General features: G+C 38.5%; 1 protein-coding gene across 2 annotated transcripts in view; it reads left to right on the top strand.

Annotated features, from left to right (window-relative positions):
• PKN2 (protein kinase N2) overlaps positions 1–23,459 on the top strand; it is a 120,796-nt gene extending 97,337 nt beyond the window's left edge. For both annotated transcript variants that reach the window (XM_074961369.1, XM_074961368.1), the window contains exons 9-22: positions 4,140–4,283; positions 4,424–4,499; positions 4,819–4,993; positions 5,264–5,393; positions 5,922–6,058; positions 6,153–6,225; positions 6,306–6,397; positions 11,183–11,359; positions 12,067–12,129; positions 12,477–12,553; positions 15,027–15,169; positions 16,932–17,039; positions 21,640–21,720; positions 21,797–23,459. In XM_074961369.1, the coding sequence (XP_074817470.1) occupies positions 4,140–4,283; positions 4,424–4,499; positions 4,819–4,993; positions 5,264–5,393; positions 5,922–6,058; positions 6,153–6,225; positions 6,306–6,397; positions 11,183–11,359; positions 12,067–12,129; positions 12,477–12,553; positions 15,027–15,169; positions 16,932–17,039; positions 21,640–21,720; positions 21,797–22,000 (1,680 nt within the window). In that variant the 3' untranslated portion in view covers positions 22,001–23,459. The remainder of the gene's footprint in view (positions 1–4,139; positions 4,284–4,423; positions 4,500–4,818; positions 4,994–5,263; positions 5,394–5,921; positions 6,059–6,152; positions 6,226–6,305; positions 6,398–11,182; positions 11,360–12,066; positions 12,130–12,476; positions 12,554–15,026; positions 15,170–16,931; positions 17,040–21,639; positions 21,721–21,796) is intronic.
• The last annotated feature ends 3,065 nt before the right edge of the window (positions 23,460–26,524 follow it).

Below are 26,524 nucleotides of genomic sequence, written 5' to 3'. Positions count from 1 at the left end.
CTATCTTTCCTACAAGGTGGACTTTTTGGTTGCAATAACATCAGTTAGAAGGGTGTCCGAGCTCAAAGATCTCACTTCGGACTCTCCGTATACTATTTTCTACAAAAATAAGGTGCAACTGCTACCCCATCCGGCGTTCTTCCCAAAGGTGGTCTCGAGTTTCCGCGCCAGTCAAGACACATTCTTTCCAGTCTTTTTCCTGAAACCCTATGGCAATAGCTGCGAGCAGAGCATAGCTCCATTCCCTGGATGTGTGGCGTGCACTGGCTTTTTATATTGAACGAACTAAACCATTCCATAAATCAAACCAGCTGTTTGTTGCTGTGGCAGACAGGATGAAAGACCCCCCAGTGTTCATGCAAAGGATATCGTCGTGGATCAGATCCTGTATCTGGGTGTGTTATGACCTCACTAAGGTTGCTGCCCCCGCTCTGACTGCACACTCCACCATAGCTCAGGCGTCTTTGGTGGCCTTCCTGGCCCAGTTACCGATCCAGGCGACATGCAGAGCGGCTACATGGTCTTCGGTCCACACTGTCACTTCACATTATGCCAGCACACCAGGGATGATGCAGCATTCGGCAGGTGGCTGTGTGCTTCAATCAGCAATTCCATAAACTCCGACCCCACCGCCTAGGTAAGGCTTGGGAATCACCTAATTGGAATCAATATAGCAAGCATTCGAAGAAAAAAACAGTTACTCACCTTCTCGTAACTTGTTCTTGGAGATGTGTTGCTCATATCCATTCCAAACCCACCAGCCTTCTCCTCTGTCAGAGTATCCAGCAAGAAGGAACTGGAGAGGCGGTGGGTTGGCAGGGCCTGATATGCGGTGCCATGAAGGTGAGACTCCAGGGCGCTCCAGAGGCAACCCGACAGGTACTGCTAAGGGAAAAACCTTCCAGTGAATTGTGTACATGGCACGCACACACCTAATTGGAATAGATATGAGCAACACGTCTCGAGGAACAAGAGTTACAAGAAGGCTAGTAACTGTTTTTTACAGAGAGTTAATGTTCTAGTAATCTCAGCTCTGATGATCTAGCTCAAATCTAGTATGGTCTCAGGTAAAAAAAAAAAAAAAAATGTAGCCTCATCCTAGCCCAAAGTGATGGCTCTCTTGCTTAGAACTTACACAATTTGCAAAAACTGAACAAGACTGATAGTTTTGTTCGACATGTCTTGGACCGTAATGCAGGTGTTTTAGAATACAGTTCAGATGTGGAAACTTGTACAATGTTTGTCCATGTTCTGTCTAAAAGTAGACAGAGTTGGTAATTCCATATCTTCATGAATATAGTCAGAATTCACACAAATTGGTGGAAGCACTTGTAAAGTTTCAGAAGAACTTTCTCTCACATGTAATCCTTAGGAAACAAGTATTGAACAGGACTGCACTCTAGCATTTCTTTACCCTTTTTGTCCATTTAATGTTGTTGAGGCCTAATTAAGCTTTACTTTGTCCTTGCATCTCTGTGGTTTTATGTATATATATCAAGACTTTTTTTTAAAAAAATCCTAACGTTAGGCTCCTAAATAAATAGGGGTTAATTTTCAGATTGATTTGCCTCAAACGTTCCATCTGAGATGTATTCCAAAGGGGGTCCCCAGTTTTGCTGATTTGTGGTTCCCCCTCCCTGAAGCTAAAAGCGAATTCCTTCCTTTTGGGAAACAAGCAGATTTGCCCCCACTGGAACAATCCAGACTGCATACTCTGAAAACAGAAGTAGTATGGGATATATGTGGGGCCCTGTGGTCTTGGTTACCAAGAGTCATATTTAGCCTTGAGAATAAACACCACTAATCATCATCCCCTTATATTTACATGTCTTCTCCCTCTTCCATTGTTGCTTTTAGAACATAGCTACCATTGTTTATTTCAGTTTATTACTGTACACCAGTTTGTCCTGCTGTCCATTGCTATAACTAATTCCATAAAAGTGTTGTGATTATTTTGTAAAGTATTACTCTTTATTTTTGGTAGCATCTTTCATAAGTATATAGGGTTGAAAAAATTACCGAAATTGGGGTTTTACATAGCAAGATATATCAACAGTTCCGGTTAGTTGAAAAACTTAGATTTTACCCCATGAGCCACAAAATGCTCTGCAAACGCATATCTGGTTCTAGAGTTACTATACAGAATTGCTCAAATGACCACAGGCCACCTAGCGACTGAGATGTAATATACTGGGTATTTGTGGATGGCAGTTAGTGTCTGTAAATTTTTTTCTGAAATTATAATTTATACAAAGTATGGAAATGTTTTAAACTGTCCCACAAATAGCATATATATAAAACAAACTATTTTTACACATGATTGACTCTTGCTTTGTGAATTACTCCTAACAATTAGCCTTTGCAACAGTGGTGAACTTTCTTCTTCACCTTCATCTTGACCAAAAGCCCTATCTGCCTGGAAAGACCTTATACAAGGGCCCCCTTCAACTGTTGGTATGGCCCTATGTTCAGGCATCAGTGAAGATTTTGCTTGATACCACCAAAACCAGCATGGTACCCACTTTGGCACTGGCAATCACACTGACATGGATACTTTTCCTGTCAAAGGAGATACCTTCATTGGAGCAGACAGCTTTCCCAGGCTTAGCCTCATTTCTGGCACTGCTGCCTTTGAGGACAGCCATGTCTGAGCTGGAATAGCTGTGACCAACAACTGTCAGCACCAGGATCTTGGCTGCCTCAAGAAGAGTGGCATGCTTATGATGACTGGGAGAAGGCTCCTTCAGGGAAAATGGAGGAGTCCCCCAAAAGGAACTATACCAACAGTGCGTCCCCTGATGGATAAATTGGGACTTTGTTCATCAGGAGTAGAGATGGACTGAAGCGGTTTCAAGAGCTGATGGAGAGAATGGCTGACACTCTAGTTTCAGACAGGTTTCAGCACCAGACGCATCTGATTCTCTTTTGACATCATGGAATGGCAGACAAAAGACAATGTCACATTTCCTATTTTTCCATGACTACTCAATCCAGTGAAGGACATCTGGCTCTCTGCCTTCATTCCCAGTATCAAAAAGAGCTAATCTTGTATGTTTTGTGCTCTCAACAGACACTAGTTTTGTTTCAACATCCCTCTGCAGATTCCATGCAGGTCTCTGCAGCCCAAGAGTTATCTAAAAGTAACAAGGGGTCCCTGTCTGCACCCTTGGACGGAGAGGAGCATAGACTGGACGCTGTTGGGAGGAAAGCCTATTATTCCACCTCTTTGGGTTTACAAATGGCAAATTACCAAGATGTCATGTCCAGATACAACTACCCTATGGGACTCCTAGACTTCCATCTGTCACTTTATATCATCGTCCTGTTTTCTTCCCCTAACCCCAAGTTCACCAAGGCGAGTCCCACTTGCATCCCTTAACACATAAAAAGAGCAGTGTGCTATTACCTAGAGAGTATTAAGTCTTTCCCAAAATCAAACAGATTTGTTACCTGTAGAGAAAGGGGGAACCTATTAATAAGCAGATTCTTTCAGACTGGATTAAGGGGTGTATTGAGTAATGTTACTACTTTGCCAGGAAACCAGTGCCTCTTGACTTGAAGATATTCTACTAAGGCCACACCTGCCTTTGTAGCTTGTCTGAGACAGGTGCCTGTTGAAAAGATTTGCAAATCAGCAACATAGAGTTCTGATGAAAAGCAATGTTTACTTAAATAAAGTATGGACTTGGCATTGCAGTCCAGTGCTCAATCTGGTAAAGTGGTGGAGCAGTCCATTTTTGCCTAGATCTCCTCACCCACCATCCTCTGATGGGGACACTGCTTGCTAATCATCCATAAGTGGGAATGCACAGAGACACTAGAAGAAAAAAGAATGGTTATTTAGTGGTAACTATTATTCTTCAAGAGTTGCCCCTACGTTCACACTGTGCACCCAGCTTCATCTCTGCCTTGGAGGCTAAGGAGGAGAAACTGAGGTGCCTTAGGGTGGAAGGGAGGGAGGGTGCACTCCTTTATGTAAACTGATCCAGTTACATCATCGTAATGTGAGAGTGCTCCTGCATCCCCAGCTTTTGTATACAGATCTCCACCTCAACACTAGAGGAGCGAGATCCCATAAGTATGACTGCACAGAGGCAACTAGTAAGTAACACTTCTTTTGTTTTTTTTTACTGTCGTAGTCACGTGAATTAGAAATTTCAGTTTATTGGCGTGATTGGAGGTCTCTGTGCGCAGTGAAGTTTCTGAGATTAGAAGATTTCTTAGACAACCAGCGACATGGCATGTGTCTCTATCTTGAACCACAGGGTACTCTATTTGCAGAGGTAAGAGCACTTAATGCAAAAACTCAATCACATTTGAAATAATTAAATTGCAGAATATTTTAAATCACTTTTAATAAACTCTTAATAATGCATTATATTCTGGAAGTGGAATTGTAATATACAAATTATCTGAACTGCAGGTTACATTTTTTAATCCAGTTATTGAAAGAAGACCAAAACTCCAGAGACAAAAGAAAATTTTTTCAAAACAACAAGGTAACAATTTATTAGGAATTAAAATTAAATTATAAAGCTAAAAATGTAGTACAGATTTGCATGTTTTTATGCAGTCCTAAAATGTAATTGCAGATAAAGTTGGTGATAGTTAAATCTTTAATATTACATTCAACAGTGTTTGTTTAGAATTGTGTATTATACAGTAGCATTTAATGGTGGATCATTGAAAATTGCTAAGGAACATGACAAATTCAGTTTGTTCTCCATAAATTATAAACTGATGAATTTTAATTATAGCTTTTGGTAATAGGTAAAGAAATTACTTGTGCTCTATTTTCTTTATTCACAATATCTACAGGCAAAACATTTCTCAGAGCTCCTCAAATGAATATTAATATTGCCACTTGGGGAAGGCTGGTGAGAAGAGCTATTCCTACAGTAAATCATTCTGGTACCTTCAGCCCTCAAGTTTCTGTGCCTACTACAGTGCCAGTGGTTGATACATGCATTCCTGAACTAGCACGGTCAGCTAGGTAAATGCCTAAGATTTTGAAGCCAGATTTACGTACAAAAGTAATGGTGCAATTCTTATTTACTCATGTAAATGAAAAAAATCTTCCTTATTTAGTCTACAGAATTTAAAACCTTGACATTTTCTAGTTGGACAGCCATTTGTTGTATTTATTTAAAAAAGGAAAAAGTAAGATGTTCTAAAACCATATTGAAACAGGTTTTTCTTAAGTATTTTTAATACTAGTAAAACAGTCTCCATTGTACTCTGAGTGTGTTTGTTTTTCTGTAAGTGACTCTCCTGTAGCCAAATTGGACTTTGAACTTGAACCTGAACCTCCGCCTGCTCCACCCCGTGCATCGTCCCTTGGAGAAATATGTGACTCTTCATCTGAGAAAAAGGGACCGGATACACGCGTTCAGGCAGGACATTTAAACTAGTCATAAAGTGTTGCATAGCATGTCACATTTTTAATCAAATATTTAATATTTGTGTTACAACATTTGTAGTTACAATGCATTTATTTCCTTCTATTTTAAATAGAGAACGCTACAATTTGTGTGTGAGAAATTTTATCAAATTGTACACAATTACACATCGTATGTTATAATACTGGCTTTAGAGATTGGCCTTTTTCCGTGGTTTTTAAGTGTTTAAGTCACACTGTTTTCCTACTGGTAGCTTTATAGGCCCAAAAACCAACTCCTGCAATTTATAGAGACGTGTGTGTTAGTATTCACAAAGAGTAGAATGACTTTAGAAGAATAGGATTTAACAGAGGCCTGTCAGTAAATACAGCATTTTAGGCTAATTGATACTTTGAATTTCACACTGTTGAAGTTTTGCAGTATTTTTTACTTCACTTTCCTTAAATATAGTACCTTTCTTCGTTATTCAGCAGTCTCATTTTCTAAATCTTCAGATTTCTGTGTCTTCTACATATTTCACAGGATGCAGAAACTACTTTTGATTTTGAAAATGAGAGAGAGAGTAATGTTTCAAAACTCCAACCTGAAATAATTTGTGAGCCTGAAATTCCACACACAGACATAAAGAGTACCAACATACGAGAGCCTGAAGATAGAAGGTAAAAAACACATTCGTTTTTTTGACTATATGTTTTGTTGTTAACCCTAACTTGAAGTTTTCTGTAACTTTTTACATTCATTGCTGTTTTACAGAACACAAAGATTTCAATTTAGTCTGCAAGATTTTAGGTGTTGTGCTGTACTGGGTAGAGGTCATTTTGGAAAGGTAAATTTTTTGATGACTACAAGTGTATTCAAAAAATAAAAACTCACCTGTTTGAATAAATCACTTATCTACTCTTTCAGGTGCTGCTGGCTGAATACAAAAACACAAATGAGATGTTTGCTATTAAAGCGTTAAAGAAAGGAGACATTGTTGCTCGTGATGAAGTAGACAGGTCAGTTTCAAGAAAGTAACTAATACATGATGATGTATATTTTTTTTCCTCTGCAGGAAATAGTGACTGGGTTGTAAATTATCATAGACTTTAACGGAGTAATGTCACTGAGCCCAGAGTGAGAGTTCAGATTGTATTTAGCAGAGGAATTCTCATGTAAGGTATTTGTTTCTCAGTCTAGTTGCATTCAGTTAAACAGTAGTATTGTGGTTAAACATATGAAAATGTTCTCAGGTGGCTACAGTGGAAAGAGAAATTTCCCACTGTAGCTGCAAATATGATTTCCATGAGTTTTTTGTATCGGTCAAGAACTGTTAGGTTTCCCTTTACCTGCCAATATAAATATGAACTTAACACATAGGAATTGGTGTTACTAGGGGCTTTCATCTTAGTCTGTTGATCTTCTGAGTGTAACTAGTCTCCTTTTTTATTTGGGAGAGAACACATAAATTACCCTCACACTGGGAGGGCCATTATGCTATGATTTGAGCTTACTATATTGAGGAATGTTACCTCAGCAGACATTGCCCAAACATAGAAATGATGAGGTTAAAAAAAAACTCCTGAATTCCAGGTCACTATTCTTATGTTAAAAAAAGCCTATAATTCCAGAGCCCAGGAAACAAACATGACCTTGAGAAGAATAAAATCAAGCAGAAGGAGGAATATAGTCAAAACTAATGGTCAGATGTTTCTCTAATACAGGCGATATAACGAAGAAACTCACTGACTTTTTAGAAACGCATTCCTTTCTTAGCAGTCCAAAGTAAAACATATCTTTACTGGATCTGCAGGCTGATTTTTCTCTTTCAAAATAAATGTTGAGATCTCATTCTATAGCACTTTGAGGTTTACAACAGAATGTGAAAATCATCTCTACACTAAAATATTAATTCAAGAGTTACTTGGAAAAATAGTCCTGGAGTTTTTGGGTTTTTTACAAACCACTTAGTCCCAGTGAAACTTCTTGGATGGACAAAATTTCCAGCATCCTTTTCCTTCTTGCCAACAGTATACAGTAATTACTACCACTCCATTTAGAGAGGAAATATGTGAGCAGAATGAAGCACCTCAGAGGGAGCTTCTATCTTGAAGCACTGAGTTGAACTTGTGTGGAGGGACGTTTACTTTGACTTAACTATTTGTACGTAGCTCTAAGAAATTTGATAACATTTGGTTATAAGTCAACAGGGGTTCCTCTCATTTTTGTCCCTTAGGGCTTCAAAACGAGACGTTTGCACATGCAGCATAATATCCTCTAAAACTTTTATCAAAGATCTCTTTGGCAAAACTGGGGACATACTTGATGACACTCTTCCTTTTTCAAGCTAAAGAGAAACACAAACTGGGGAATTCTGCCCAACTTCAATGAGTAGTTCAGTAGCTTATTGAACTCTCCAAACCATGTGGCCAAGGCAGTAGAGTTTTAAAAGTCTCATCTTATGTATAATATACAAAAAGTGGGGAAATAACTGTGTTACATAGATAGATATGTGTCGAGGTTCTAGGATGTCAAACCAATTGGAGCATTATGTTTGCAGTTCTCTACCAAAACTGATCTGTGTATTCATAGAGGTAAGATAATACATTTTATTGGACCAACTTCTGTTGGTTAAAGAGACAAGCTTTAGAGCCACACACAGCTCTTCTTCAGGTCTGCCTGAAGCAAGTACCTTCAGCGTGTGTTATAACATTGACAAACTGAAAGTCCATGAAACAAGTGGAATTCAAGAAGATAACTGAACAAAAGCTGCTGACCTCTGCACTAGTAGCATACATCAGATAGAATACAACATTTCCTGCTTCATTAGAGAACATGGATGTTTCCCCAGGAGTTCAGATCCTAAAGAAGAAAGCTGTATCACCGAGAAGATTATTGAGTTGTGTGATCGTTGAAGGAAACTAAGAGCAAAAAGGAAGACTGATGAAAGCAAAAGAGAGAGCAGTATTCCCATATTGTGATTAAAGTGGCAAAAGAAGCTTGGCTTGAAGAACAGTGCATCACCATACATAATCCTTTTGTGGCAAACGCCACTAGGAAGGCCTATCAAATCACCAGGACTCTTTTTCTGAAAGGATTCTTGGCAGGAAAAATACCCTTTCACCCAACACTTGGGATAGGTATTGCCAAGAACTCTGTAATATGAGTGAAACAAATTCTAAGTTGGAAGTGAAAAAGGCAGAGGAGATCTATATATGAGAGCTTGATTTATCCTTATCAGCCTACAGTTGAAAAAGCTGAGGATGTGGTGTAGACATTGAAAAGCAGTAAAGCCTCTGGAATGGATAAAGTACAAATACAAATAGAATTAATTAACAGAGGTGGTGAGACACTCATCCAGGCATGCCATAAGCTTGTAACTGTGATATGGGAGTCTGGAAGACTTGGACACAGTCCCTGATAGTCCCTATTCATAAAAGGGGAGACCCAGCTGTTTTGTGGAAATGTCATTGATACACCCTAGCAAAATACTGCTGCATATCATCCTGAAGAGAATTGCAGCCAAGATAGAGAACTTTCTGACTGAAGAACAAGGGGTTTTAGACCTAGAAAGGGTACAGTGGAGCAAATGTTCAACCTGCATGTGCTATGTGAGAGAGTACTGGAGAACGATGGAAGTTTTTGTGAATTTTGCTAAGGTGTTTGACGGCATATGGGACAAACCTCTTTGGGAAATCCTGTGGTTGATCGGATTGGTGAAAACGTAATAAGCTGAAGGTAAACCTCTGTGGAAGCATGATGGCTTTCATGTTTGTGGGACACGAGCAAAGTAGTTGGTTTGACTTGGGGATAGGTGCCAGCCAGGGTGCTTGCTATCCACGAACCCTCTTCAACCTGTTATCTTGAAGAAATATTAAGAAGAGCCACTGATGGAAACTTATAGGAGATGTCTCTTGGTGGATACAAAATTAGTCATCTCTGTTTCACCAGTGATATTGACCTGATCAGATTGTCACAAGAAGAGGTGCACAAATTTCTAGAAAGAGTAGTAATGGAAGCAGAGAAGTTAGATATTCAAAGACAGTGGTGACATCTGTTTGAAAAGGTGAAAATATTTCTACCCAAATCTGAGGAACCATTAGAGTACGTTGAGCACTTCAAATGTCTGTGCAGTGTGTGACTACAAGGGATGTTAAAAATCATGTAGAGATCAGACATTGAATTGAACTCACGACTGCTGCTGTAGTGACACTCAGACACATTTGGAGAAGCAAAGATGCAGTCTCTTGCCTTCAGCATCTTATGTGTATGGGAGACATGGACTTCAAGGAAACGTTAAGACGCTTTCTGCCTTTGAATTGCAGTGTTATAGGCGACTGGTACACATTATCTATACTTTGCTCATGATTAGCAAGGAGACAATCGCACAAATTTACAACATAACTGGAGTGATGAGAGAGATCATTGAGACAAAGAAAACTTGAGTTTACAGGGCATGTGGGTTGGATGAGCAGAGGAAAATTGCTGGAGAAAATTTTTGCAGGGACTGGTGCCAGGGGCAAAGGGTTCCCGTGGTGAGTGTTTTTCAGCTATGTGGCTGACTCAGGGGTGGGCAAACTTTTTGGCCTGAGGGCCACATCGGGGTTCCGAAACTGGTATGGAGGGCCGGGTAGGGAAGGCTGTGCCTCCCCAAACAGCCTGGCGCCTGCCTCCTATCCACCCCCTCCCACTTCCTGCCCCGACTACCCCCCTCAGAATCCCTGACCCATCCAACCCCCTCTGCTCCTTGTCCCCTGACCACCCCCTCCCGGGACTCCACCCCCAACCAACCCCCCACTCCCTGTCCCCTGACTGCCTGACCCCTATCCACACCCCTGCCAGGCCCCCCAGGACTCCCATGCCTATCCAACTGCCCCCAGTCCTCTGACTGCCCCCTGGGACCCCTTACCATGCCGCTCAGAGCACCAGGACTGGCAGCCGTGCCGCCTGGACGTAGCCAGCCAAGCCACCACGCAGTCTAGAGCACTGGGGCAGGCCAGCGGCTCTCACAGCCATGCTGCCCGGCAGGAGCTCGCAGCCCCACCGCCCAGAGCGCTGGTGGCACGGCGAGTTGAGGCTGCGGGGGAGGGGGGGACAGCAGGGGAGGAGCCGGGGGCTAGCCTCAAGGGCCAGGCAGGACAGTCCCGTGGGCCACATAGTTTGCACCTGTGGGCTGACTGGATGGGATACAATGTGGTATGCTTCTCAAGGCTATGTGAAGTCTGCAAAACATGGAGGAATTTTGCTGGCCAGTGACTCTTGCGTTGTTTACTGTTCATTGTGATTTGACTCTATGGTGCTTTGCACTGTGAGAGAATAAATGTATGTATGCATGTATAGTCATGACATGCAGAAAGAAAAAGACAACTGAATCACAAGACTGTATATTCATGGAATGGTTTTCATAGCAAATACCAGGGGTAGTACTTCAGCTATACTGTAATACTTTCCCACCTCTTGAATATTACATGCATAGATATAAGTACAGTTTGTATCAGTTGATTTTAAATATTATATTTTGTTTATATTTGTGGGCATATTGAGAAATTCCAACAGGTATGTTTTCAAAGAGTTTCATGAGATGTTAGCCATATAACTCCCTTCAAAGTCAGTAGAGTTGTACAGTTAAAATGCTGCATTGCACTTTGAAATTTTAGTGTTTAGCGTATCCTATCAAATCAGAAAAAGATTCAGGTATTATGAAAGCTTTGGGGGGGGAGGAGGGAATGATGAGGGCCGTCTTGTCTAATTGTAATATAACATTCAGTTTTAAATTTTGCTATTAAAATATTTTCTGTTTGCAGCCTTATGTGTGAAAAGCGAATTTTTGAAACTGTGAATAGTGTACGGCATCCCTTTTTGGTGAACCTTTTTGCTTGTTTCCAAACCAAAGATCACGTTTGCTTTGTAATGGAGTATGCTGCTGGTGGAGACCTGATGATGCACATTCATACTGATGTCTTTTCTGAACCAAGAGCAGTGTAAGTGTTCACGCTGTTAGTACCATTAAATATTTAAAAGCTTTGATATACATTGTTCTGTTTCAGTGGGCTGAAAAAAATACTATGTTCAACTTTTCTTGCCTTTGCATGCTTGTGTATTGGATCACTTCATTTAGTACTGTAATCATCTTAAATGGACTAAAGATTAAAGCCTTGTTAAAATACATTCAACCCAGTTTGGTTAGAAGAAAAAATATTTATTTTCTGTTTTGGTTATGATAGTCAAAACATTTTTTAGGCTGTCAGAATGCAAGCTTATATGCTAATAGCGTAAATCTAAATTGCCTTAAAATGTAAATACGTAATATTTGTAACGTTATTTTGAAGAATTAGTAGTCTGTTTAAAATGTTAGCTGAAATTAAAAGATTATATAAATGTACCGGCTTCAGTGGGAAGTGTTGGATACTATGGCAATGGGTGCCATAGAAAACTACAGTATAGGCAGACAAAACGTGTTACAGGTTGGGGCACGTTTGTCTAAACTTTTGCCTGGTAAATTTTAAAGCTTTGACTTAGAATTGTATAGAATTCCACATGTATCACATATTAAAAAATCCTCTGAAGAGAAGTTTCTATATGCAGACTATCTGCACTCTTCCGAAAGTAATTAATAAAAACACTGATTGATTAATTTAGCAAGACTGAAATGCACTGAAATTCTAGCTTTATTTAATTATTCGAACAGGTTTTATGCTGCGTGTGTGGTTCTTGGACTCCAGTATTTACATGAGCACAAAATAGTTTATAGGTAAGTAATCAATACTTTCTCACGACTGGAATTTTAATAATTTCCTCCTTTTCTTAACACTGTTTTTCTTCATCTCTACCCTGATTTGCTTACCGGACGCATTATCTTTTTATTTGTTATATTTCTTTCAATGCTAGCAGAAAAAGTTTGTTCTGACATACTTATGAGTGTAAACCATAAGTTATTGATGGAAGTCTTAAATCAGGAAAGGGGTAACTAAATTTAAGAGGGATATCGTACTGCTTTTATTTTTAAATAACTTTTTTATCTTAGAGTGAATTATTATTATTGAGTACCACTATAAGCATATCAGTAATTCCATTTTACTTTCAAATATTGTTTTTTAGAGATTTGAAGTTGGATAACTTATTGCTGGATACAGAAGGATTTGTGAAAATAGCCGACTTTGGTCTTTGCAAAGAAGGTAACTGCTTTTCTTTTAAATGATTTTTCAATTGGATTACACTTGACTGTTAGCAGTTAAGCAGTCTTAGAGGTAGGAGCACCTAGCATATTTACTCTGTCTATATATCATTGTAGAAAAAAATCTCTGGGATCTTCTCAGCTGGAGAACAGTGGAAGCAAAAGACCCTCAGTGGGGAGATCACCAGAGTGTCTGCTATCAGGGTTCTCCTCTTCTGTTGGAATGACTGTACGCAAGAGGGTTGTTACTTTGTCATATCTGCTTGTTAATAATAAGTCATATCACATTTTGCTAAACAGTACTTTGTCCTGTTAGAAGCATCATCCGATAATATTTAGAAGCATTCATTTTCTTTCCATCTACACTAAAGTCACTGTTCCCTTCTAATTCAGTGTCCACTTTCAACAATTTTAAAATAGCTCACACAACAAAGTGCAGAGGAAGTAGCTCCCTAAATAGAGCACAGCTCAAAATAGTGAAATATCTTCAAAAGGACCCACATTTTAATAGTCAGTTTCTGGCGTCTAGCTGATGGAGGTGCTTTCTTAAAAATGAGACATAAAACAGATCTAGCATCAGTAATTCAGATTCTCTGCCTGCATTGGGACACGTGTCCCCTTTTCTAACAACTCAGTGGGGGGAGAGGGATGGCCATCAACAGGAGGAATCTAACTGGATTTGTTTCCTCCTTTTCCAGCTTGCTTTACTTGTCCTACAACTTTCCAGGTCCCAGCACTATAGGAAATGGAATTTAGTAAATTGAGGGCAGTAGGTCAAAGATTACAGTTGAATTGTTTGCATATCTTTGATACTAGTTATGTGACTATTCGACTATAAACAAAAACTTCCTAAGAAAACGACAAAGGGTCATGTTATAAATGTACAAGATCAAATGAGAGAGACAGATTTCCTCGTTTTTCAATAAAGTCAAGCTCTATAGGATACTTTTTAACATGGAGAATTATTCTTTTTCTTTGCAGTTCACCTTTAAAGTTTGGCACAGAGTTTGTACCCACAACCTCCTAATACCACAACAGTCCTTGGTGCCACTGCCATAGTGCAAATCCTACACTTTCTGCAGATGTTATATTTGGGGGTGGCGGTATGGGGTAAAAAAGCATGAAGACTGCACTAGTACTGTATAATTGTTCAGAAGCATGTTTTAGGGGACGGAATGTTATATGTCACTCTGAAGGTGTGGACAATCCGTGCATGCGTCCTCGTGGTCTGATACAGTGTTGCAGGTGAGCTGCACCTTAATTTCCCCAAGCAGAGCAGCAGTAGATACACTTTAACAGCCAAGGCACGGAGAAGCCAACATAAGTTAACCAAATGCCATGTCGCTTTTTAATCATATTTCATTGCAACGAACAGTTCACCAGGGCTGTTATTCAGGGCTCCCAAATTTAGTCCACACCGAAGTCTTTGAGTCAGCTTAGGCTTATCTATAGGTGCCTGAGAGAGAGAGCAGCAGCCAGCCTGGGTTCTGTTCCCCTCAGCTTCTGTGTGTTTAAATAGCCCAGCCTCAGAAAGTGGCAGGGCCTACTTGATTATCCCTAGGCTGTCAGCTCCAGCCTGTCCCTTAAAGAGGTAGTACACTTTTCCCCATACATTTTCACAGTCCCAACCACCTTGATGCCCTTGAGCATTAGTATCATGGCTCACATGTATACATAGTGATGTCTACAGTAATACCATTAGTCACTACTGGTGCAACATACAGCACCTATCACAGGGGAGGCCTGGTCTATAACTAGGGCCCCTAGGCACTGTGGTAATACAAATAATAATAATAATCATTGCAACTTTAATAGAGATTTGTTATATCGTCGTATTTGTATACTGTGTATACCTTCAACTAAATCATGTGCAAGACTTTCTCTGACTTTGTCATATGCTAGAATCTGGTAGAAGACACCCTACTAATTTAAAGTATAGTTCTGCTGTGAAAAATGATTATGTAAAATGAAACCTTATTCAACAGATTCACTCCATGTACATCGTAATCTTTTTTGCTTATCTGAGTGTCAAAAATAAGTGTATGCTACTTTTTTACTTCTGTTACCTGCTCTGGTTGCAGTGCTGCAAATGACAAATGTGTTCTATTTCTTCTCATGTGCCAACAGAATTGTTTACTAAGTTCCACTTTGTTGCATCTCTCCAAGCGCATTGTCTTCAATGTGATGACCAAGGTGTAACTGAGAGGCTAATTTGGCTTGCAGAATCATCAGTACTGGTAGTCATGTACAAACAGAGAATCCAGCTCGACGCACAGGGCCAAGACGGTGTTTGCACAGCTGACAAAGGGGGAAGATTTGTAAACTGAACTCATTTGTTGAAGTCCAATAATTTAATTTTTTTCCTTTACATAGTTGCTTTGAAGAATAAATCTTACTGACTGAAGCAGTTGTTTACTTGGAAGGGGAGTAGTAAGAATATATCTTGTTTCTTATGAAAATTGTAATTTTTGCAGGAATGGGATTTGGAGATAGAACAAGCACCTTCTGTGGCACTCCAGAGTTTCTTGCACCGGAAGTGTTGACAGAAACATCCTACACAAGAGCTGTGGACTGGTGGGGTCTTGGTGTACTCATCTATGAGATGCTAGTTGGGGAGGTAAGCATGGTTGTAGCAAAAAAAATATTTGATACCCCATCAGATTTGGATGTGTGTAAGCAACCTTACAAAACCTAGCATGATTACAAAAATTAACTGGATATCTCAAGCTCTCGAATTCTAGAATGTCCTACCTTTTTAAGCTTACAGCTATTGTATCATATAGGCCTGGTTCCATATCCTGTATGGATTTTTATGGGGTATCTTAATGAGAAAACTTGAAGGTGTAGCTTTTTTTGTTGTTGTTAAAAATAGAGGAATAGAAGACGCTATAGGCCAGATCTTCAGCAGGTGTAAATCATTGTAGCTCTGATTTCAGTGGCACTATACAGTTTGAATACCAAACTTAATCATTTGTAACTTTCAAACCACTTCACCAGTTATCTTCAGATTAGACTGAGTGAGTATTAGGGAGATTTACAAAAACAAGGCTGAAGTTCTAGCATCAGCTATTTTTAACACTGGAGCGTGCAATTTCAGATCAGAACATATGGAAAAAGTATTGGATTCTTTTTTTAAAAGATCTAACATTGTAAACCAAATTGTTTGTTAAGCAAAATTAGATGAACAAACAAAAACCAATATACCACAACTTTGGCTTCAATGCAAGCATGGAAAATTTCAACTTAACAGTTTTGGGGAGAAAATCATGAAATTCTGAAGGGGAAAAGTTACAGTGGAAGTTTAAATTCAGCCTTAAACTGTAGTGTGCTCTCACAGCAACCTGTAGGTCATGATGCAAGACACACTTATTTAGCATTTGACTTACTGTTTTTCTCTTGAGAGACAAGGTAGTTGTGATAAGCTCTCTTATTGGGACCAATTTCTGTTGGTGGCTTTTTCCTTCCCCCAACAGAAGTTGGTGTAATAAGATTCACCTACCTTCGCTCTTGATATCCTCATATCTCATAACATGGTTACAACACCCTTTTGCTCTTCACACTTTCTGTGAATGTCCTATCTAATTTATTTTCTTTGTAGTAGCCTAGAAATTCTGCACCATAGATGTTAGCATATATAAATGAATATTACCTCCCCTCCTGCCCTAATTGCAAAAACTCCTTGAAGGTGATACAACTGCTTAAGTTGAAAAATAGTAACAGAGAAGTATTTATTAATAATAGCTGTCTTTAATGCCATGTGCACTCTGTCCTTTTAGAAAAAAGTTAATCACACAACCTACTTTTGTCCTTTCTGTTTCTTCAAATGGAAATGAAGCGCACCAACACCCTATGACCTACAAATGGTCCATAAACCACAGTTTAAAAACTGCTGGATGGTATGATGTGGTAAATGTTTTATCAAAATGAATTTGGGATGACCACAGTACCTTGGAGTGGCAGCCACCTGAAACAAGTACCAATAAATGCTCTACCATGTTAGATAGTTTATTATTTATGCCTCAGTGCACAGGAAAACTATTTATAAATGTGTTTTTAAAAACCAAACATTTTTAAAAGAAATGATTAAGGGACTAGATGTTGTGGCCTGCTTTGTCTGTCTATAAGAAGTATTACTATCGCATTTTCCCCTATAGAGAGCTGCGTTATCTATTACAAGGAGAGGGAAAATAATTTGAGACATTTAACTCTAAACGGGCAGCTGAATGTGCAATAAGGCAATTGTTCTCCTTTTTGCCTTACCTTAAATATGGCAGCAGCAGCAACTTGCTTTAGTTTATTAGGAAACAATAGGTTGATTTTAAAAGTTAGCTTCCAAAAATGAGATTTGTCTTTTTTTTCCCCTCACTACTATATTATAGTCACCCTTCCCTGGAGATGATGAAGAAGAGGTTTTTGATAGTATTGTAAATGATGAAGTAAGATATCCACGGTTCCTTTCTACAGAAGCCATCTCTATAATGAGAAGGGTAAGATTATAGTAAAAGTGAAATATTTTCATGTTTTTGTTGTCTAATTATTGTTTTCCATGAAGAGGGGAATTTAAGTGCCTGCATTACATTTGACATTGTTTTCATCAGATTGGTTTCAGAACTGCTTCACTGTTACTTTTTAAAATCAGCATCACCATTTTGGTTTAACATGAAACTTAAGTGTTTGACTATTATTTACATTCTCTAGTTAATAAAAAAAAAAAATTCCTACAAAATCATTTTCATTCATTAAAACTTCTTACATTACATTTTATAAATTAAACTTTTGTTAATCTCTTAACACTGACCCAGATTTTTCTAGATCCATTCTTTCCCAGCCACATTTAAATAGGAAATTCTGTAACAGAACACCTTCCTAGTGACTCACACGGTAGCTCAGTACTACCACATGAGTATTCTATGCTAAGAAGAGACTTTGGGATTTTCACATTTCATTCTGTCAGGGGTTGGAAATACCACACACACTACATCTAAAAGTCTCTTCTCATAAGAATGGGAGAGGAGGCACAATTGTCTAGACACAGCATAAGTGAAATACCTTAGGCTAAAGGGTGCAGCCATATGCTCAACTAATATACAGTGTGCTTTCCAATAGTATAAGAATTTTGGCCAGACACACCAGGGCAAACCCTTAAGAAAAAAATCCATAGCATTGGCACTGTCCCCATAGAATAGACAGGACCATTACTTTTCTTCCAGAAAATGTGCTAAATGAATTTTATTGTGCTCAAATTAACCTCAGAAAACAGATTCCAGTACCGAGTAGACGCAGCATGCAGTTTTGTGTTTCAAGCAGAATGCTTAGTTCATGAGATCACCCCCTCTGGTGAATTGCGTTATTTCATTTATCTTCCTTCTGAGATGCTAAATTATTTCACTGTTTAGGAGGGACAGAAGATAGTTTTGCTAACATATTTAACCTTAAAACTGAAGGAAAGAAATTCTATAAGCAGATTAAAAAGCCCCTATCTGTTGAAATGTGATTAGAGCTTTGTTCCTTTAAATCTTAGACTTAAAATGTTTCAATTGCTGGATAAAGCATACCGTACCAAGTCATACAACTAAACCTAAAACTATTGACATCTAGATTTAAGCTGACCCCATTTAGATAATCTCATATTAAGAGGAAGAGAACTCCACTCTAATATAGCAGTAAAGGAAGACTGCACTATTTAAGATTGCATTACAGGATCTTTCATTCTGAAGCTGGGCAGAAGGAGGCTTGGCTATTCTCCTACAATATTAGGGCAATAAAATACATCCAAGCAGTTCCCAGTCCTTCATAGTAGGGCTATTGATTAATCAGTTAATTCATGCGATTAACTAAAAAAAAATTAATTGTGATTAAAAAGATTAATTGCCGTTTTAATCGCACTATTAATAGAATACGATTTGAAATTTATTAAATATTTTGGATGTTTCTTCATTTTCATATATATTGTATTCTGTGTTGTAATTGAAATCAGTATATATTTATTTATTATAAATATTTGCACTATAAAAATAAGAAATATTATTTCAGTTCCCCTCATACAAGTACTGTAGTGCAATCTTTGCTGTGAAAGTGCAGCTTACAAACTGTAGATTTTTTTTTTGTTGTTACATAACTGCACTCAAAAACAAAACAATGTAAAACTTCAGAGCCTACAAGTCCACCCAGTCCTACTTCTTGTTCGGCCAATCGCTAAGGCAAACAAGTTTTTTTACATTTATAGGAGATAATGCTGCACGCTTCTTATTAACGTCACCTGAAAGTGAGAACAGGCATTGCAAGGTCTTTACAGGCCAAATATGCTAAACATTCGTATGCCCCTTCATGCTTCGGCCACCATTGCAGAGGACATGCTTCCATGCTGACAACGCTCGTTAAAAAAATGCATTGTTTAAATTTGTGACTGAACTCCTTGGGGGAGAATTGTATGACCCCTGCTCTGATTTACCCGCATTCTGCCATATATTTCATGTTATAGCAGTTTCGGATGATGACCCAGCACTTTATTCATTTTAAGAACACTTTCACTGCAGATTTGACAAAACCAATGTGAGATTTCTAAAGATAGCTACAGCATTTGACCCAAGGCTTAAGAATCTGAAGTATCTTCCAAAATCTGAGAGGGATGAGGTGTGGAGCATGCTTTCAGAAGTCTTGAGAGCAACACTCTGATGCGGAAACTACAAAACACGAACCACGAAAAAAAAAAATCAACCTTTTGCTGGTGGCATCTGACTCAGATAATAAAAACGAACATGCATCAGTCCACACTGGTTTGGATTGTTATCGAGCAGAACCCATCATCAGCATGGACGTATATCCCTTGGAATGGTGGTTGAAGCATGAAGGGACATATGACTCGTTAGCGCATGTAAATATCTTGCAACGCCCGCTACAACGGTGCTATGAGAACACCTGTTCTCACTTTCAGGTGACATTGTAAACAAGAAGAGTGCAGCGTTATCTCCCAAAAATGTACACAAACTTGTTTAAGGATTGGCTGAACAAGAAGGAGGACTGAGTGGACTTGCAGGCTCTAAAATTTTACATTATGTACAAAAAATGCATTCAAAAACAACAATTCTACATTTGTAAGTTCAACTTTCATGCTAAAGAGATTGCACTACAGTACTTGTATTAGGTGAATTGAAAAATACTGTTTTTTTACAGTGCAAATACTTGTAATCAAAAATTATAAAGTGAACACTGTACACTTTATATTGTGTTGTAATTGTAATGAATATATTTCAAAATGTACAAAACATCCAAAAATATTTAAATAAATGGTATTCTATTGCTTAACAGTGCAATTAATTGCAATTTTTTTAAACATGTGACAGCCCGATTTCATGGATCTTTAAAGCCAGGAAGGACCATAGTGATGATATAGTCTGACCTCCTGCATAACACATAAGCATGGCATTTCTCCTAAGAATTCCTGTGACAAGCCCAATAACTTCTGGTCGAACTATCGCATATCTTCTGGTCTTTCGAGAAGCGATGGAGAATCTAACACTTTTTCTTTGGTAAATTGTTCAAATGGCCAGTTACCTTCGCTGCTTAAAAAAAGGTGTTCCTTATTTCAAGTTTGCGTAGCTTCAGTTCCACAAGATAGCAGACAAAGGCATAGTGATCTATCAAATATCCCCCAGGTACTTACCGACAATGATCAAGTCATGTCTTAACCATCTCTTTGATAAGATAAAAAGATGGTGGTTCTTTAGATTCTCACTGTAAGGTTGGTTTACCAGACTGATCATTTTCAGTGCTCTTACTGAACCTTTTCCAAATTGTCAATATCCTTCCTGAAGTCTGAACACTAGATCTTGTCACAGTATTCCAGCAATAGTCTCATTAATGCTGTATACAAAGGTAATAGCACCACTTTACTGTTATTTTATATTCCAGTTTATACATCCAAGAGTTGCATTACCTTTCTTAGTCGCAGTATCCCGTTTGAGAGCTCATGTTCAGTTGGTTATCCACCATAACCCCTAAGTCCTTTTCAGAGTCACTTCTTTCTAGGATCCAGTCCCCTAACATCTTGTAAATGTGATCTTACTTGGTCCATGTCCAGGAAATGGGACTTCCTTTTTGTTCAATACACAAGTTGTAAGGAAGGGAACAGAAGCCTTGCAAGTCCAGTCCAAGGTGGATGAAATTGCTTATTATGGAAAGTTGCAAAGGAAGTAATAAAGGTGTCCATTAGCATTCATTTCATTTATGCTATGGTGACTTCGTGGGCAAAAAGATACTGGTTATCTTATGAAATTATGTGGAAATAGTAGTACCTCTGCACTCCTTCACCTCAGTGGCTAATACTGCTTTTCAGTGGTGGGTTATCCAAACCATTGCTGTCCGTTCTTATTTCTATGCTGCTGATCTGTCGTTAGCCCAGTGAAAGAGATGGGCCTTACAGAATAGTCACTCCAAACTGGACGCTTACTGGCAAGAGCAGAGTTTTCCCATGTGATCACCCAGGACCTGGTGTTAGGACTTGCATGTTAAAGATATGATAGATACTAGTTATCCTCTTAGTTTTAACTCATTTTGTTGTGTTCAGGTCATGGATGAGTGTGGTATGTGACACAGTATTTAGTAAAAGGATGAGTTAAATGTCTGTTTGGTTAGAAACTTAAGACAAGCATAGAATTGAGGTGTTGGCTTATGGGCCCATTTATAGAATAACATGCTTCTACATGGAGATCAGAATTTAGTTTCTAGGGTCTTCAGTGACTGGAAATCTCACATTTCCCTCTGTGGCAAAGCATGAAGCAGTTTTCAGCCTTTTCTAACAAAACTGAGTTCTGTGAAACGGGGTATGGAGGGGTAGAGAAATATGGATGCTGTAAGGTTTCTCCCAGGTTAAATGAGGGAAAAGATGACAAGCTTAAGTAAATTTTACAATTTAGAGCTTTTGCCTCTGCCTCTTCTACTCCATGGGCAACACATTTCCTCTGGGACAGAGTATGTGCTTTTCCAGTAAATCTAATCTCCTTGCTCCTTTGGACTGTAGCATCAGCTACCTATTCTGTATTTTCCCCCCCAATTTTGAGTGCTAAGATCTTCAAAATGTTTTGTTAGCTGCTACGAAGAAATCCAGAGCGGCGTCTTGGAGCTGGTGAGAAAGATGCTGAGGATGTGAAAAAGCATCACTTCTTCCGGGTAAGTAAAAGCTAGTGTAGTTTGTAAAATATTAATTCTGAGGCAGGAAACTAACCCACAATTGATTGTTTTACAGCTAATAGATTGGAATGCTTTGCTGGCTAAGAAAGTGAAACCCCCTTTTGTACCCACCATTAGAGGAAGAGAAGATGTTAGTAATTTTGATGATGAATTTACCTCAGAAGCACCTATTCTCACTCCACCCCGGGAACCAAGGATACTTTCAGAAGAAGAGCAGGAAACATTCAGAGATTTTGATTACATTGCTGATTGGTGTTAAATTTCTAGATACTGTGAAATCCTAGCTAACCGGCTCAGAAGAATACCAACCCTTCAATTGCTCTCTGTGCCACCTGTAGCTTCTGATTTTTATTCACATGAAGATTTAGTGTACTGTTTAATACTCTTGTGAAGAGTGGCCTCCATGTCATACTTTTATCTGAGCACTGGAAAGCAGTTCTATAGCATTTAAGCTGAGTTGGTGACTACAGGCCACATTAAGCTCTCTCACATGGACACACTTGGATCTGTACTGTAATTTTTACTTTTCTACAGCAGATAACATTGTAAAATACATGCCTTAAGTGGGGGGGGGGGAGATTTTGAGCTAGATTGATAACCATTTAACTTTATTCAGCCATCTTTAAATAGAAGTTTGGGGTGCTGTTGACATTCATGAGAATATGGTTTTTATCTGGAGAAGGCAAATGGTCAGTTTTTTAAAAAATTACTGTAATGTCCAAAAATGTTTAATTTTAGACTTATGCACACTTTCAGCTTGTTTTAAAATGGAAACAAAGAACTGATGCCTTGTTTTGTAAATTTTCTATGGTATTTATTAGAAAAAAGTGTTAAATGCCTTGCCTTTGTGAGAGAACAGTAAAAGTGCTTCCATAAAAACAAGAACAGACAGGTCCTGAAAGTTTACCAAAGCCACTTGCCAAAACAGTTTTTGCTTTTAAGCATGGCTTAAAAAAAGAAAAAGGAAGGGGGAGGGGGCGGAGAGAAGGGACTCAGCAGATAAGAATGTCTGTTCAGTCTTATCAATAGTGTGTGTTCCTAAGTCCATCCACTTCTGTACTCTTGAAATCCAAGCCTTTTTCCACTAATTGGACAAAATCTTAAGTTAATCATACCATATTTAGCTATCTAGTTCATCTTGTCTACTATATATCATATCTTAGAAAACAAAAGGTTTTGAATGTATACATGCTGTGAACATGTATATTTGGAAGTTATAATGCATTCTTAGTTACAGGCATGTAATTTAATTGTACCACTTCATGAATTTTGCACAGTGGCCATGTGAACACATCACAGAACTCTGATTTAATAGACTAACATTTGTATACATTTGGGCCACTGAATTCCAGAACTTAAGATTGGTAATTACTGAGGGTAAAAGCAATATGTTGTAACAGAATGTATAAATATTTTTGATAAGTGTATATTTTATAAACCTCAACACTAAAACCTGTACCTCAAAAGTCAAAAAATAGTTTAGACCAGATACTGTGTGTACTTTTAAACTTCTCCATAGACCTATTTTTGGCTGTCAGTGTTCTGTAGGTAAACAGCCACTCTTGGAAAACAAGTTCAGTGTTTTCCTTAACTCAATAACATTTATATTTGATCCTGTGCTTACCTCTTGTAGGTTCATCTAGGTACCTGGAGAGAAAATGGTTAGCAAAGACTGTAAAAATCCAAAGTCAAATGAGTGCAGATTGTGGAATTAAATATTCCAAATGAAATACGAAAGAAACACAAACCATGCTGATCTTTAAAGAATGGAGTAGTGAAACACCAAGGTGTTACTTTTGAAAAGTGAACCTTTTGTAAGTAAATGACTGTTGGTTAGAACACTAAATATCAGAAGTCCTGAACCATGAGGCCTCTGGGAGAAAATGGGTTGATAGACCTGAATAATGTATAAGACAGTTTCCTTTTAGGCAAAAAGGAAGAATGGCAACAGGACAGAATATAGAAATCATGTTTTTGGTTTATTAAATGAAGGTCTTAAAGTGGGAACAATATAATTTAACTTGTTTCAAGATGCTGATTATCTTTGAAGTGTGAAAGAAACCGAACTTAAATTTAAACACTCAATACTTTTGAGGTACAGTCTGTTTACCCTTTTTGGGCTCCCAAACATATATAGAGAAAAAAGTGTCTAAAAGAGGATGCTTAGCATTTAAAAAGCACCCTGGGAAATACCTTTTTGTAACTACATCTTGTACAGAATTTTTCTTCATCTAAGTAAATCACTAAAAAAAATAGTAGGGCAGGGTATGTTCACACAGTTAAGCTGAAAGAAAGCACTAATTTTATCTCTGTAGTTTTTTAAAATTATTTTTAGGCAGATTAAGATTTTAACTAGATTGTAAATATATTTTGCTATACTTTATCTGTATGTGGCTGCTCAAGCACTTTGTAAGGAAATTAGGATATTTTAGAATGGTACACTATGCATTAAAAGGAAATGTGCCTTTAACAATGTCATTCGAAGTGTTTTGCAGTCATTAATATCACAAATTAAAGTATAAATAGTTTGTAACTTGTGTCCTAAATATGATTTTACTGATTGACTGTGTAGTGACTTACATATTTCACTCCCCCCCCCCCCACAGATTTTTTTTTCTGAATTTGATATTTCAACCACCATAAGAGAGGATACTTAGAACAAAACTCCAAACTTTTTGGTAGAACCTTAGTTACTAATTGCTGCTTACTTTACACTGGCACACAGTCCTAGGGAGCCTAATATGACCATCTGTATAAGAGCACCCTTTAATAGCTTAATGTTTTTACAGGGATGATGGTATATAAAGATTAGTTCCTGTTAATTTAAAAACAGTGTTATACATGGGTGATTCCTGACTAAGCAAAGCCAAATTTTACCATTGTTCATTTTAATAAATTGTAGCAACTTTTCACTTACATTTTAATTAGCAGCACATGAGCAATGCCTACTGCCTTCATACTACACATGTTTATAAGCTACTTTAAATCTAAAATGTCCAGGTCATTGGTGATGCAGTTGAGGAATCCTGCCCCTTCACTAAATAGGGCTGATTGATAATACAGCACATGATGTATACTCTCATTCTTTCCTAAACAGATGCCTCCCTTGGGTACTGCTCTACAAGCTGGACCATGAGTCTTCTGAGCATGGGTTACCTGCTGAACCTACAGCCCCTCTCCTTTCCAAAGAGCACCCCAAGGGGACCAGAGTAGGAGATTATCCTGAGAGCTAGAGATCATGTTCCCTTATATGAGAAAAGGTAGTGTTTATTTAAAAATCTCCACCCATAAAACATCTGGGACCATTCTTTAGCATCACTCAGTCCAGAAAGTGAAATAAATGGGGACAGTTACTTTAATAGGAGGACTTGTGGCACCTTAGAGACTAACATTTATTTAAGCATAAGCTAAGGTGCCACAAGTCCTCCTTTTCTTTTTGTGAATACAGACTAACATGGCTGCTACTCTGAAACCTATGGTTAAGAAAAAAAAAACTCTCAGAGTACCTATGTGAGTTAAGATAAAACTGTGTTGTATACAAGCTGGAGCCTGTTTCTAAAGATAAGCTCATGAATGGGATGAAAATAGTCTACAGCTAACCCTTATTTACTCCTGTAGTAGGACTGAGGTATCAAAGGCTGCAAGGCCTAGAAAAAGTCCCTCAAGTTCAGAAAAATCTATTCTATAGCACCTATGATCTGACAGTAAAGTGTATTATTCCTCATCTCTACAAGGGATTGGGCCTGTAGGTGGATTAGAGGAGTTGCCTCAGTGCCACTACAGCAATCCTCAAAGCAGGCTCCTACTTGTCTTCTCTCTGGTCTCCAACAGTTATCCTCCAGTACAGAGCAAGGGTGTGGTAATCTTCCCTCATGCCCAAATTTTATGAAACATGCTTCTTTAGGTCAAACTAACTTTGCTGGGATTACCTTTGAAGGGGACATCCCATACAGTACTTTCAGCTTCAATCCTTGGGTTTTTTAAAAATCAAGTCGTAAAATAAGCTGGTGTACATTTACTAAGCACAATACTTGGTAAGGTTACCTTAGCACACGGTGCACAACACAGGTCAACTTGTTAAGAACCTTAACTATTCAGTACTTTGAAAGGCCCTGGTTTAGCTCACAGGCACTGGAACTGTAAGAGCACACAACAGTAGTCTAGGGCAAGAATATCAACCTATTGACAATCAAGGGAAAATTTATGAAGCTTGAATGCAACTTATCTCCACCCAGTTAGTCTGGATATACAGGATACCACCTTTTACTCCTATAGAATGGGAATTAATGATCACATGTAGTCAGGACTTCAAATGGCATGAAAAACACAAAAAAAACCTTAAAGCTGCCACATTTCAAGTCTTCAGTGAGAGAAAGGAATTAAAACTGAAGCAGCAAGAAAACACAGTCAGCACTATTGACAATTAGTAATATTAGCACTGGGCACAGAGCCCTGCCTTGGATGGATTAGGACCAGATGTGTAGCAGCCTGACCCCCTCAGCTGTTCATTTTGATAATTAAAGTAAATCTTGCACCTGTGATGCAAAATTAGTTCAGAAACCAGAAGTACATTTGTTGCTTTGAACACAAAGGGACACTGTCAAGAGGCATCCAGTTTTGGAAGCAATTAGTTTGGGAGAGGGGAGACAACTCCTGACTTAACTCCTCAGCACCTGGACTATCATTTCAAATTCTAAGTGCTAATTTAGAATGCATCAGTGCTAAAAGCTTAACTATTGGCTAGCCAAATTTGAGATAGATGAAAATGACAGGGCAGTATCAG

This window comes from Natator depressus, chromosome 8 (assembly GCF_965152275.1).
Source record: "Natator depressus isolate rNatDep1 chromosome 8, rNatDep2.hap1, whole genome shotgun sequence".
Classification (NCBI taxonomy): domain Eukaryota; kingdom Metazoa; phylum Chordata; order Testudines; family Cheloniidae; genus Natator; species Natator depressus.
Note: the sequence above shows the minus strand (reverse complement) of the source record. Positions and strands in the feature narration are given on the sequence as shown.